The 14,361-nt window shown below is 46.0% G+C and overlaps 2 protein-coding genes across 2 annotated transcripts in view; one reads left to right on the top strand and one right to left on the bottom strand.

Annotated features, from left to right (window-relative positions):
- ACSF2 (acyl-CoA synthetase family member 2) overlaps positions 1–14,361 on the bottom strand; it is an 80,007-nt gene that overhangs the window by 20,257 nt on the left and 45,389 nt on the right. The gene's annotated exons all lie outside the window — the stretch shown is intronic.
- CHAD (chondroadherin) lies at positions 456–10,132 on the top strand. Its single transcript, XM_060252469.1, has 4 exons — positions 456–1,410; positions 8,897–9,060; positions 9,478–9,623; positions 10,037–10,132. The coding sequence occupies exons 1-3, from the start codon at positions 625–627 to the stop codon at positions 9,617–9,619; spliced, it is 1,092 nt and encodes a 363-aa protein (XP_060108452.1). The 5' UTR covers positions 456–624; the 3' UTR covers positions 9,620–9,623; positions 10,037–10,132.

Consider the following 14,361-nt stretch of genomic DNA (forward strand, 5'->3'; position numbering starts at 1 on the left):
AAAGGAGTTTATGACTGAGCCAAGATTTGAACCAAGGGCCTTCCAATCACGGCCCACACTCCTGGCCCTTCAACTTTGCTGTGTAAAGTCTTCAACATTATTCTTTGCGGCTTATCTGAAGTGAACCAAGGTTACACACTGGTCCTGTGTTAGTCCCACTAACAGGCCTGTTCCATCAGCCGCTCACTGTTCGCTGTTCAGGCTGCAACAACGAGACAGCAGATCGTCACAATTCTAAAGATGCTTGGCACATTTTGTTTTCCTTTCACACTACTTAGGGGACACAGAGAACTTTCCCCCCACAACGGACATGCAAACGCTGTCCTCTCTGATGATTTGCTAGAGGGGAATGCAATCCTGGCATCAAAGCCAGGAGGGGAGGAGGATCCACCTCTACTTGGTGCCAAGGGGTTAAACTCACACTGAGTTCCTGAAGCCAGTTCCTTCCAAGTCAGAGTCTGCCTGCTGGCTGCGGTTAGAGGGAAGGGAATTTGTTTTTTAATAGCATTATAAATAGGGCTGTGTTCAGCTTGCTACAGACTCACTCTCTCTTTCACTTCCCTTTCTCCCTCCTCCTTTTGCTGCTGCTCCTCCTCCTCTTCCCTGCACATCCATCTCAGTTCTATGGACATGGACCGGTTGGGCTTCTTAATCAAGCTCTTCAGCTTACTGCTGTGTCTCCTGCCCACTCTCCAAGCATGTCCCCAGAATTGTCACTGCCATGGAGGAGACCTCCAGCACGTCATCTGTGATAATGTTGGACTGAGAAAGATCCCTAAGGTGGCTGAGCAGACAAGGCTCCTCAATCTGCAAAGGAACAACTTCCCTGTCCTGCCAACCAATGGCTTTAGGGAGATGAAAAATCTTGTTTCCCTCCATCTTCAACATTCCCACATCAAGGAGATCTCTAGTGGGGCCTTCCGGGGTCTGAAGCAACTGGTTTACCTTTATTTGTCCAATAATGACATCAGCATCATAAAGCCAGGAGCCTTTGATGACCTGACGGAACTCACCTACCTCTACCTAGACCACAACAAGATCTCTGACCTGCCCAAGGGGGTCCTCTCCCCGTTGATTAACCTTTTCATCTTGCAGCTGGGTAGCAACAAGCTCCGAGAGTTGAGAGCAGGAGCCTTCCATGGTGCTAAGGACCTTCGCTGGCTCTATCTTTCAGATAATTCCATCTCCTCCATTCATTCTGGGGCTCTGGATGATGTGGAAAATCTAGCTATCTTCCACCTGGATAAGAACCAACTGAGTACCTATCCACTGGCTGCAATGAGCAAGCTAAGGGTGGTGGAGGACCTGAAGCTCTCACACAACCCCATGAAGGTCATCCCAGATTTCGCCTTCCAGTCTTTTGGGCGATATATGGAGACCCTCAGTCTGGAGAACATGAACCTTGAAAAGGTAAGAGTTCCTTGGTGTTCCTTCTAGTCTTCCCAGAATTACGTATTCATTTATTCATTCCCTTCAATAACAAAATTTCATATTGTATGCACAGGGCCACCCACAGAAAAGACAGGAGTTTCTGCATGCTTACAGAATTTCCTGAGAATACAAAGAATTATTTTGGCAATTTAAATGAAATATAAGAAGAAACAAAGCCTCTAACTTGTCCTTATAAGAACCAAGCATGTTCACTGCCTTCTAGGAAGCACAGAATATCAAGGGAAATAGAGCAGGGAGGAGACATTAGCCTCTTTGGGCCTTTTAGGGCTTGTAGTATTCTGGAAGATTTATGTCAGGGAGAGTTTTTCCAACCTCTCTCCTATTCCTCACAGGGACCAATAATAATAACTCATATATATGCCAGGTTTCAACATTCCATCCCATTCTTTCAGCATTCCATCATATTGACCAAGATACAGAAACCAGGGATAAGACTAAAGAGATAGGAGCAAATTCTCAACGCTGGGTTCACCAGGGACAGGATTTTCCCCTCCCTGCAAAAGTTCCCAAATGCACTCCTTCACAGCCTTTCAAATCATTAAATTGCAATTTATTTCTATAGGGGAAAATGCTGCGCTTGTTGAAACCATAACCCTGTCCTTCACACATACCTCAACTATTATGATGACAGGCATTTAGCAATTGACTACTGTATTTAGACTACAGGGCTGGCGTGGTTCTCAGTTGCTGCCACCAAGTTCCACAAGACAAAGTAAAAGCTGCAGTCTGGGACACAGCTGGTTTCTAACTCCAGAGACATCTGAAGAAGCAGGGGACAAGTTTAAGCCCCACCCCAACAGTATCCTCAAGTGCGTACCTTTACATTCTTTAATAAAATTAATCCCTAGGAAGCAAAAGTAACATTCTGCATGTGGGAACAACCACGATCGAAGCAAGCCACACCCATCACCCTTAACTCTGGAAACTTACCCACAGTCCCAGCAGAACTCCTGGTTGGGTGCAGGGAAATGTCTGTTATCTGCTCCTCAGAACCTGAAAGCTTTGTCCAGCTAGAGAAGAAGGCACAGTGCCAGTTTTGGAAAAGAAGGCAGAACCTTGCTGTGCTTGAGACAATGGCCTCAATGTCAGCAGAGGAGTTGCAATAAGGGAACATGGGTGGGGGAAAGGACTGGAATCCTCCATTCCTCTTCCTCACCTGACATACCTGTATATTAGAACAGCATTTTCTTCTTGTTCATAACTCTTGACTTTTCTGCTGATGTTAAGGAAGAAGGGCAAACCTCCGTTTGCAAAATGGCTGAGCACCTAAAATAACCCCAGAATGGCATTCACCATGAGCTAGTCAGTTACAGTACAAAAACACTGACTGCCGTGACTGCGAAGAAGAAAAGGGCCACAGTTACAGCAAAGGCTATTTAGTGCCCTGCTGACTAATTTTTGTTTTTTATCATTGTTGGAAAATAACATAACTTTGAAAATGCTGTTCTTTTGTGTTCTTTCAAATTCCATAAGACTGTGCAAAAGAAAAGCACATCAGTAATAAGCAGGGCTTTTTTTTTGAGCAGGAACGCAGTTCCGGCTGGCTTGGTGTCAGGGGTGTGGCCTGACATGCAAATGAGTTCCTGCTGGGCTTTTCCTACAAAAGAAGCCCTATGTGAAACAATAACACTAGGGGGTGTGGTCTAATATTCAAATGAGCTCCTGCTGGGCTTTTTCTACAAAAAAAAGCCCTGGCAATGAGTAAAATGGCAATTAAGATGCCACTAAAATTTTTGATCTATGTCTGATTATTTATATGTTACTTTCCAAGATCTGAAATGACTTGTTCTGAAATATCACCCCCCTCTACTTAATAATCTGCAAGTCTTTTTTCTCCTTCAAGTTCCCTCTGATTATCACCTAAGCCTTTACTGTCACCCCCACTATCCATAAATAAGCTGAATTTGACTGCTATCTGACCTCTAGCCCACCTTGCCATTTGAAATCCCTGTTCCCTCCTTCACTATGTCCTGTATATCTAATGCAGTTCACAAGTCCTTTTGTTCAGGGATTTTATTCCCATGCCAGAACTAGTAAATAGTTGTTTAATAACCACAATCCCTAATTCCGAACCATCAAAACAAATGATGCAATAAAAAACATGCATGTATGTATGTATGAAAGACAGATAGACAAATGACGGGGTGTAAGAAAACAGTGGCTAGTTCACACCCAAAACCAGGCAGACACTAGCAACACAGGGCACAGCAATGCTCTGTTTCTAAACACCAAACTAGTTATCTGTTCCTGGTAAGATTCTGGAGTAGGTGAGTGCAGTGATATCCCCTGAAGAGATTATTAGAAGCAGTGATTAGTGAGTGTACTGCAGAAAGGTAGGCTGGGCTCACATAAGGACATTTACCCTTCTCCTCCTGAACCTTACACTTTATAAAGAAGGATTTGTTTATTGATTATCTCTCAAGAGAAACCCTCACAGTATTCCACAAAGATGCTCTGTTACAATCCTGAGTGCTGAAGGGACATTCAGGAAATGCAGCAAAATGCTTCTCTTCTTCTCACTGAATGAGTCATGATGACCCTGAGGTAACAGCATCATGCTTGAGGTGCTACTTGTAAACAGGAGGCAGCAGTGACATCACACTGGATGAAGTCTATTCCAGATGGGAAAGGAGGCCACATCAAAGAAAGGCAACAGAATGGAAGACTTCCAGGTGTGCAAAGAGTACAGATCTCAGTGGGCTCTGGTACCCCTCTTTCCCAGGTGAATCAACACAGCAGCTCATAACAAGATGGTAACTCACCAACGGGATAAAGACTGGCCAAAGGAAAGAGAAAAACAGATTCCAGGAACATGGGGAAAACTCTTTGAGGTGTCAAAATTTGCTGGCAAACAAAATTAAATAAATGATTTTAAAATTATTGAAAAATTCCACTGAGATCAGATGTTGACATAGGATGCTAAGTTACAAAGAAGACTTTGATTATAGAATTAAAGAATAAAAGGGGGATTTATTTAAGACTGAAGTAATATGAACCCCCTTTTAATAATGCTAGAGATATTTTCCATCTTGAAATTACCTCAGTGATATTCAAAAGGCTCAGCATTACATCTACAAAGAGATTGTCATGTGGCTGATAGATATGAAAAATCGTGACATAGAAATGCATTCCTTTGTCTTCATCTGGATATGCCATGGATAAACAAAAAAATGCAGGAATGATAAGCCTCTAAGCAGAAGTTCTGGAGCCAAGACTTTAAAAAATGTCAAAGGAATTACATGTTTTAAAATATCCCTGGAAATCATGATGTCTTCCTTCAATCAAAAATCCTGGAACACAGTATGAATGCTGCTCTTCACATTTATAAGTAGAAACTGGATTTGTCAGCTGTATGAATGGTCATAATGGTGAAGACCATGTGGGAGCTGTCCACAGCACCATATCCAATCTGCATATTCCACCATCTAGTTTTCATGACAGAGTGCTATTTCCAATCCTATTCTCATTGGTAAAAAAACCCCTCTTGAATCTTCTTGCTTCTTCAATAACTTGTCTTGTATCTGCTCAAACCCAACTAAGTCACATCAGCCTGCTTTGGAATCCCAGCCACTGATTTTCACATATAAAATGCAAGTTTCCTTCTTATGTTATGATGGTGGCACGAAAGCTGTTGTAGCACAATTCCCTTGCATGCCAGTGGTGTAACATAAGAAGTGCTGGGCCACATGAAAGCAGCCCACGCTGCAGCCCCTCCCTATACCAGCGCTGCTACTAGCATAACATGACCCCACCTTACCCCTACAACAGACACAAAAAATTCCTTTCTACTTCTCTGATTATTTTCCTCTTGGCTTAATCATTGATGGGTAGGCTACTGTTCTCTTTTGTTTTAGCAAACCCACATGGCTTTCTGCACATTCTCACGTGCAAGACCCACACATGATTTCTTTGGGCCCAGAACAACCCATGAGAGAGAGAGATTCTGTTCAGTACATACAATGTCCTGAGTCATGAAAGAAAATGTTCTATTTTATTTTGAAATCGCAAGACCGCAAACTACACCAGGAAAACCAGCACCAAGAGATGCTATACCCAAGAGAGAATATACAAATGAAGTACAGAAAGGTGTTAATAATTCAGCTACCTGCAAATGAATTGTAAGGATCTCCAGGAAGAAGCTCATCCAAGTATCTATTTGAAGTATCACAAGCGGCTTGTTTCTTGCCTTCACATCCCATGTGAAAGTTAGCCTTGCCAACAACTAAAGCAGAATCTGCTGGGCTTCATTTAACATTCACAGTTTTCTGTGGCATTTAGATGGGATAGTGAAGAAATTAATTCAAATGTAAGTCTAACCCAATGTTTCTTATTGCCCAGTTACTTACAACACTGAAGTTAGAATGAGAGAGTTGACCTCTGGAGATACCTGGATTGGGGCAGGTCAGCACTGCTGTTGCTACTTGACCTGACGTGACAGCAGCATTTAACACGGTCTATGACCTTTTGACCCACAACCACAACATTTTCTTTCATGACTCAGGACATTGTATATACTGAACAGAATCTCAATCTCTCTCGTGGGTCAGCCTGGCTTTACAGTTGCTCTTCTCTTTTCTCCATGGTTGGGGACAGAGGGTGGCGTTTAGGGAGAGGGTTTCACCACACTGCCCATTGGTATGCGGCGTCCCTCAGGGGGTAATCCTCTCCCTGATGCTATTTAATATCTACATGAACCCCCCTTGCCCAGTTGGTCTGAGGGGATGGGCTGGGCGGTCACCTGTACACTGTATCTATATTCACAGTGCACTGTATACACTGTATCTGTTGATGGATAATCCACCCCGGATGTTTTTGCCAGGGCATCAGAGGCCATGGCTGCTTGGTTGCATCAGAGTTAACCGAAACTGAATCCATCAAATACAGAGGACCTGTGTCTGAGCCATGCAGCGGTGGGATTGGAAATCCATCTCCTAACCCTTGATGGGGCGTGCCTGGTACCAGTGCCAGTGGTGAGGAGTTTAGGTGTGATGCTGGATGCCTCACTTTCAAGGGAGGCCCAAGTCGTGATTCCTGCCAAATCAGCATGTTATCATATTCAGCTGGTCAGGCAACCGATTCCCTCTCTCTCCCACTGTGACTTGGTCATGGAGATCCATGCAATGGTCACCTCCGGGTTAGACTACTGCAACTCACGCTACAAAATGCAGCAGCGTGCCTGCTGACTGGGTCGTCTGGGCAAACGCACCTGTAGTCAGTGCTGTGCCAACTGCGTTGGTTGCCAGTTGAGTACCAAATCAGGTTCATGGTTACAGTATTACCCTTCGAAGCCCTATGAAGTCTGGGACCATCATCATCTGCAGGACCGACCCTCCCAATACATTCCTTGGTAAGCCTCGTGATCTTCTGGTGGTCCCTGGCCCCAGAGACATCTGCTTAGCCCCAACCGGGGCCAGGGTCTTTTCAGCTGTGGCCCAGCCTGGTGGAACTCCTTACCAAGTGAGATCAGGGCCCAACAGTACCTATTATAGTCCTGCAGGGCCTGCAAGATGGAGTTGTTCCGCCAGGCCTTTGTATGAGGCGGCACAAGTCCAGCTATATCAACCTCCCTTGCTCCACCCACTCCTTCCATTCCAACTTAATAGTTTTTAGCAACCATTCCCCAATCAGCTGTTCCATCTTGACACACATGTAGAAGAAGAAGAAGAAGATATTGGATTTATATCCCGCCCTCCACTCCGAAGAGTCTCAGAGCAGCTCACAATCTCCTTTATCTCCCTCCCTCACAACAGACACCCTGTGAGGTGGGTGGGGCTGGAGAGGGCTCTCACAGCAGCTGCCCTTTCAAGGACAGAGTCTCAGAGCGGCTCACAATCTCCTTTACCTTCTTCCCCCACAACAGACACCCTGTGAGGTAGATGAAGATATTGGATTTATATCCCGCCCTCCACTCCGAATAGTCTCAGAGCGGCTCACAATCTCCTTTATCTCCCTCCCCCACAACAGACACCCTGTGAGGTGGGTGGGGCTGGAGAGGGCTCTCACAGCAGCTGCCCTTTCAAGGACAACCTCTGCCAGAGCTATGGCTGACCCAAGGCCACTCCAGCAGGTGCAAGTGGAGGAGTGGGGAATCAAACCCGGTTCTCCCAGATAAGAGTCCGCACACTTAACCACTACACCAAACTGGCTCTCGTGTAGTGTCTTCTGGGAGCTTTTGTAATACTCTTGCCATCTTGTGGTTATTTTCCACCTTGAAGTTTTTAAAACTGGGTTATTGTTTGTCGTTAAAATGTTTTGTTTTGAATTTAGTTGTGAACTGCCCTGATCCTGTTTGCAGGGGAGAGCAGGTTATAAATAAATAAATATTCCACTGCAAAAGTATCACACAGGCAGGAGTGGACACTCAGTAGCTAGTATCCAGAATCATCCAACAGGAGCCATGCCTAGGGGATACAGTAGGCCGTGGAAATATTGTGATTTGGAAAACGTTACGGCTGGATACAATATGTAAATTCCTCACTCCTTCCCCCCAAAGGAAGAATTTACTATAATGGGAATTGTGAGTGCTGATGGACAAAATGGGCTCTTTGAAACTACAGTCAACAGTTTTTAATCTAATCAGTGGTTTTTAAGGCAGTTTGTACTGACAGGTTTATGTTTCCAAGAATCCTTCCAAAGCACCTAAGCAACGACTGAGAATTAAGAGAGAAAGAAAACCAGCAAGAAGAGCTGTTCTAGTTCTTTTTCATTTCAGAGTTTTGTAAAGTTGCTACATTCTAATCAAACCCATACGGTATAAATTCTGCAGCATCTGAAGTAAGGGGAAAGAGAGAAAACGGCAAGGAACCTGAGGAGCTGGAAATCTGCCTTCTTGTTTTGACTGTTCTTGAGTGCCAAGTGCAACTTTTCATTAAGAGGCCATAGGGCTCTGCCAATGTCTACAGGTCGAGTCTCGACAAATACTCCTCTCTGAGAACAGTTTCATGAATGCGGCAACTGGCTGCAAGAAGAGATTTCGGCTCTGAAAGAGATGGGAGGGGCCAAAGGAGGCCCTCTCCGAGGTCAGAAATGCCTGGGCCATTTGTGGATTTTGAGGTCCCTAGCCATAACCCTATAGCCATAACATTTTTTAAAGTGATGACATATGCTGCACATAAAAACGAGTTGTAAAATGTATCAACAGCCAAATTTATATAGATTTGAGGCCCTCTGTGGATGCGACACCCAAGCCAAATGGACCTCCTCTCCCCTTCCCGCAACAGGCCCTGGGCCACAGCATGCCTTTTCTCTAAGTTATAAAGGACGTGCATTTTTATTCGAGAAATATCCCTCTATTCTCCAGATGTAAAGAGTTACAAGTGTTGTTTTCCCATACCTAAAATTCACCTGCTTTTAAAGAGGAAAACAAATCTAGATGCCCGTATATAACAAGCACTGGCTTAACTCAGTGGGTTCCTAGTGATCACGGCTTGCTCTTCTGTTTCAGTTTTCAGATAAGGCATTTGCTGGCGTAACCACACTGAAGACTGTTCACGTTGAGAACAATAAACTTCACAATCTTCCTGGTAACTTCCCATTCAGCAGTCTTGAGACACTCACCCTGTCCAACAATCCCTGGCACTGCTCCTGTCAGCTAGCACCTCTGCGCAGGTAAAGAAGGGCTATGTTTCACTGAGTGCATTGACTCCTCTATCAGACAGTGTGTGTGGGAGGAGGGAATGTTGGCACCAATTAAGGCACCAACGCCAGTGAATAGCAGGATGTTGCGTTAATTCACTCTTACCCAGGAGATCTGATCTAACCGGCCGCCTATAATTAAAAAAAAAAAAGATTTATACCTTACTCCACTCCCCAATGGGGTCCTCAAGTGTTTTTACAACTTTGTTTTCCATGCGTCCATTTGATCCTCGCAACAACCCAGCAAGGTAGGTTCAGCTGAGAGGCTGACCCTACTGGGCCCAAGGTCACCTAGCAAGCCTCCATGGCAGAGCAAAGATTCAAACCTGGGTCTCCTAGATAACAGTCCAACGTTCTAACCACAATGGCTGCTTGTTCATTCTTCTCCAGGTGGCTGGAATCCACTCGCTCGCGCCCTGATGCAACTTGTGCCTCGCCTTCTGCGGCTCGAGGACAGCAGATCCGAGACACTGCCGCACTCCGCAGCTGCAGGCTTCCCACAAAGAGGTCCAAGAAGGGAAGTCGCCATTAAGCAGGTAATGGAGAGGTTTTCCCTTTTTGCTGACAGCCACACATCCTGTACAAAATGCTTTTTTGCCATACTTAACATTTCGTCATTAACAATTATGTAATTATGCTACAATTTCTTTTTTGTTCACTTGCTTCTAATCACTTTTAGCAGCTATGCATCCTGCCATTCACTTGGGAAATATTAGAGTGGCAACATAGATTTTCTGTTGTTTTTAATAAGGAAACTTTTTTCTTCTCTCAGCAATACACAGCAGCTTCATGAGAATGCCAGACCAAGAAGCTCACCAAATACTTGGTAGGATCTAAGATGTGTGAAGACACATATGCAGTCTCCTGCTTCATTCCTGATATTATATATAGCTTGGAAGACCTTTCTGTTGTTTATGGTTTCCCCTCCTCTTCTTTTCTCCTCTCACAGGACCCAGGAAAAGCTAGTCCCGGTGACTGGCCACTTTAACCAATCAGAAAACTACTGACTTCTTCAAGCCCTTCATCTCCAAGCATCTCCTTCCTTTGAGAAAAACATATCGTCACATTCATTTCCTGCCAAATGCAGGTGACAGGATGGAATCCACCGTTCAATTGTTTTTCCTGATATTATATATAGTATAACTTACGCATGACAGTGCTAAGACAAGCTAAACTAGATCCTGCTGATAAACTACAGTCATCTCTCTAGACCTAATTCGAGCGAGTCAGTTTATCCCCAGGTTTATGGAAACAAATAGCAAACAAAAAGTTTCTCCATATTTTCAGCCCTGCAGTGGCTTTGTATTAGAAATTCAAAATTTTCTAGCACTCAAGTCTTTAAGCACCAACATTTAGATTCTATACACAGATTGACTCTCAGGAAATTTAGAATATCTTATATATATATCAGTTGGCAAAGGTTACCAAGATTTGACTGTTAGCATGAGAGAAACAAGGTAATGTAGACATTGGGGAAACTAAGGTCAGAGCAACAGATCTTAAGCTGGTTTAAAAGCAGAGGGAACACTTTTATACAATGATGAAAAAACTCTGCCCTGGGGAAATATGACATCATCAAACATGCATGTATAAAGAGAGAGAGATTATCTCTGACACCCTGGAAAATCACCACCATTTTAGTACCACAAAAGCACAGCAAGATGACTGTGATTTATCATAATGGATTTACAGTACCACAATTTCATGTTAACTGCATTTTTTTTAATCCTGAAAGTTTATATAAATATATATTTATTCCTGTAACTGAGTGTAAATGACTCCTAGGAGGATTTTTTTTTAAAAAAAAAATAAGCAAATGATGTCCTCCTATTCCTAAGTAGAAAACAAATTGTATATTTTCTTATGTACAACTTCTGTATAAAGCTCTTACTGCAAAGATGACGTGACCAAGTTTTCATGCACTCTTCGTGGCACGTATCAAGGTTCAACTATAACGACGCAATGAGTACAGCTGAGTTATGGATTTTCATGCCCCATTGTTGTCTTGCAGGTTGAATTTCTTTCAAAAAAAGACCTTTATTCTAGGGCTCATGTGCACATTGTGATACAAGTGCAGCCTCCACAATTTTGAGGGCATGGTCTCATCTCTTTACCAAAATTTTTTACTGTATTCATTTGGAGCATTTACGAGCTCACAGCTGCAAAAACCACAACTACTATTCTTAACTACAGGAGATGGGAGGAATGGCTCTTTCCTGCACATAAAATAGGTACTCTGGGGACTGTGCAGTTATGTAATATGCAAGCATCAACAGTCAGTGTGGGAGTACAGTGTATTGCTCAACATTACAGCAAGCAATTGAGGGCTGCGAATGGAAATCACATGAGTATCACAAACATGCCCCAAACAATATGGCATGTACATTGTACAATACAATATTGTACACTGTACAATAGGGGAGGGACGGTGGCTCAGACATAGAGCATCTGCTTGGGAAGCAGAAGGTCCCAGGTTCAATCCCTGGCATCTCCAAAAAAGGGTCCAGGCAAGTAGGTGTGAAAAGCCTCAGCTTGAGACCCTGGAGAGCCGCTGCCAGTCTGAGAAGACAATACTGACTTTGATGGACCCAGGGTCTGATTCAGTATAAGGCAGCTTCATATGCAAAAGGGACGGTGGCTCAGTGGTAGAGCATCTGCTTGGCAAGCTGAAGGTCCCAGGTTCAATCCCCGGCATCTCCAAAAAAGGGTCCAGGCAAGTAGGTGTGAAAAACCTCAGCTTGAGACCCTGGAGAGCCGCTGCCAGTCTGAGTAGACAATACTGACTTTGATGGACCGAAGGTCTGATTCAGTAGAAGGCAGCCTCATATGTTCATACTAACATTGCAATCAGAAAAGTTGTGCGTGGTGTTTAAGCTTGCTAGGAGCTGTATGGTATGTCAGAATAGCCCAGGGTTATACACAGCATAAAGGCTCCCAAGACCCTGCACTGGTCAGGAAGAAAGGTGCCCCAACAATGCTGCAATGGACCAGTGCCCCAACAATGCTGCAATGGACCAGGTGCCCCAACAATGCTGCAATGGACCAGTCCAGCACGATCACCATGGTGATCGTGCTGGACTGGTCCATTGCAGCTTTGTTGCAAGCAGGAGCAGAGTGATAAAGAGGACAGGCAGAACCAATGGAAGTCCCAAGTGGAGGAGTCGGAGTGAAGCATCCACCACGGGGGGGGGGGGGGTGGAGAGGGATGAGCACAGGAGCAACACTCCTCCCCTGGACCCCCCTTAAAGAGACCAGTTCTCATAACGACACCCAGCTACCTGTCAACGGGGAGGGAGATGTCACCCGTCAGCACCCCATGGTGGGGCTCTGCACACTAAGCGCACAGGGCTCCAGAGGGCGACAAGGGACAAGAACATGGATGTGCAGGCGCCCCCCCCCACTCACCTATGGTTGCAGCATTCAGTACATATGTGCATACCAATGGGGAGGGGGTGAGTGCAATGCAAGTACAAGCACCACCAACTTGGCGGGATTTGCCTGAAAACATCTGAACACTGCTGTGTTTTCCCCTCTGTACTCTGGTCCCTTTTCTTTGACAGTCACAGATGATGTGGTGAATGACTGTGTGCCCTGACCCTGAGGAGGCGCACAGCAATGGAAGCCTCTGTGGTCCTGTGGATGCTTGACATCTTAGAATCCCTGGCCCTCACATCTAAGGAGGACGCAACGCTAAGGGCAGACTTAGTTGGACGGCAGCCAGTTTGGTGTGGAGAGCCAGTTTGGTGTAGTGGTTAAGTGTGCGGACTCTTATCTGGGAGAGCCAGGTTTGATTCCCCACTCCTCCTCACTTGCAGCTGCTGGAATGGCCTTGGGTCAGCCATAGCTCTGGCAGAAGTTGTCCTTGAAAGGGTAGCTGCTGTGAGAGCCTCACCCACCTCACAGGGTGTCTGTTGTGGGGGAGGAAGGGAAAGGAGATTGTGAGCCACTCTGAGACTCTTTGGAGTGGAGGGCGGGATATAAATCCAATATCTTCATCTTCTTCTTCTTTCCCGGCAAACTTGGGGGGGAGGGGTGGTTGGGCTATGGAAGCTGTGCCTGGGCCAGGTGTTGCAGATGCTGGTGGCCCAGAGGAAGGGGCTACTGGCCCTTTGCCAGGTCCCTGGTCACAGGGCCCATATCCAGCACAACCCATCCCTCCCACCCTTTCCTCCATACAGATAGGCAGCCATCAAGTATGAGGGGCTGGAATGCCATCACAAGTAGCAGGAAGCCTATTTGAAGGGGACAGCAGTGGATGGGAGGGGCTATCAGCATTTGCGATGGCAGCTGCTGGGCACCTGGAAGGGATTCTTGCCCTAGTGAGAGACACAGGTGAGGGACAGAGGCGCATTGAAAGGCTACTGGGGGTACCTGTCTGAGACTTTCTGGGCCCCCTGGCACCTGCTGTTTTTTTTCCTTCAGTGTCTCCAGGAGGGTTCAAATGTGGGCTAGCACAGGAATGCCCTTGACAGTGTGGACACCGAACTGAATGCTGCAACCATAGGTGAGTGGGGAAGCTTCGGCGGGGAAGAAGGCTAGCACGGTGGCGACGGGGGGGGCGAGCAAGCGGAGCATGGTGGCGGGCCACAGGGGACTGGTGGTGGCGGCAGCTGCGGCGGGCGAGGGGAGGGAGGCAAACTAGGCAGTTGTCCTGGGCACCAGAGCTGGGGAGCCCAATTTGGTGCTCCCTGCCTCTCAGTGCTCTAGGCAACTGCCTAGTTTGCCTAGTGGGCGAGCCGGCCCTGTCTTCACTATAGGATTCTTTGGGCTTAAACAGATGGGCTCTGGGAGTTCTGTGTTCAGAGATCCCAGCATTTTTATAAACTCAGTTATCAGGTGTGCAGAAGCCTGATTTTGCTCGCCCCCCGTCGCCGCCTGCTAGCTTTCTTCCCCGCCGAAGCTCACCGTGAATAAAGCTGAGCTCTACCGGCTTCTCACAGCCCGCGCCTGCGTGTTTGGTTAAGAGACAGATGGGGGAAAGCTTCATTCTCCCCCTCACTTCCTGTTCCGGAAAGGAGGGGGGAAGATACCTCCTCCATCCGTCTCTTAACCAAACATGCAGGCGCGGGCTGCGAGATGCCAGTAGGGTTCAGTTTTAGTTGCGGTGAGCTTTGGGGGGGCGGGGGAGCTGAGCGCAGCAGTGGCGGGGGGCAAGCGAAGCACACCGGGGGGGGGGCACCTGCCTAAGGCACTATTTGCCCAAGAGCCGGCGCTGAGTGAAGAACAGAAGCAAATAATAAGATCAAAACCAGCAGCAACTAAAGGATTTCTGAA

This window comes from Heteronotia binoei, chromosome 13, assembly GCF_032191835.1.
Source record: "Heteronotia binoei isolate CCM8104 ecotype False Entrance Well chromosome 13, APGP_CSIRO_Hbin_v1, whole genome shotgun sequence".
NCBI classification, from domain to species: Eukaryota; Metazoa; Chordata; class Lepidosauria; order Squamata; family Gekkonidae; genus Heteronotia; species Heteronotia binoei.

Coding starts and splice junctions, on each gene's coding strand:
- CHAD (XM_060252469.1), top strand. CDS start 625: ATGGACATGGACCGGTTGGGCTTCTTAATCAAGCTCTTCAGCTTACTG. Junction 1,411..8,896: donor AGAACATGAACCTTGAAAAG/GTAAGAGTTCCT, acceptor CTTCTGTTTCAG/TTTTCAGATAAGGCATTTGC. Junction 9,061..9,477: donor CAGCTAGCACCTCTGCGCAG/GTAAAGAAGGGC, acceptor ATTCTTCTCCAG/GTGGCTGGAATCCACTCGCT.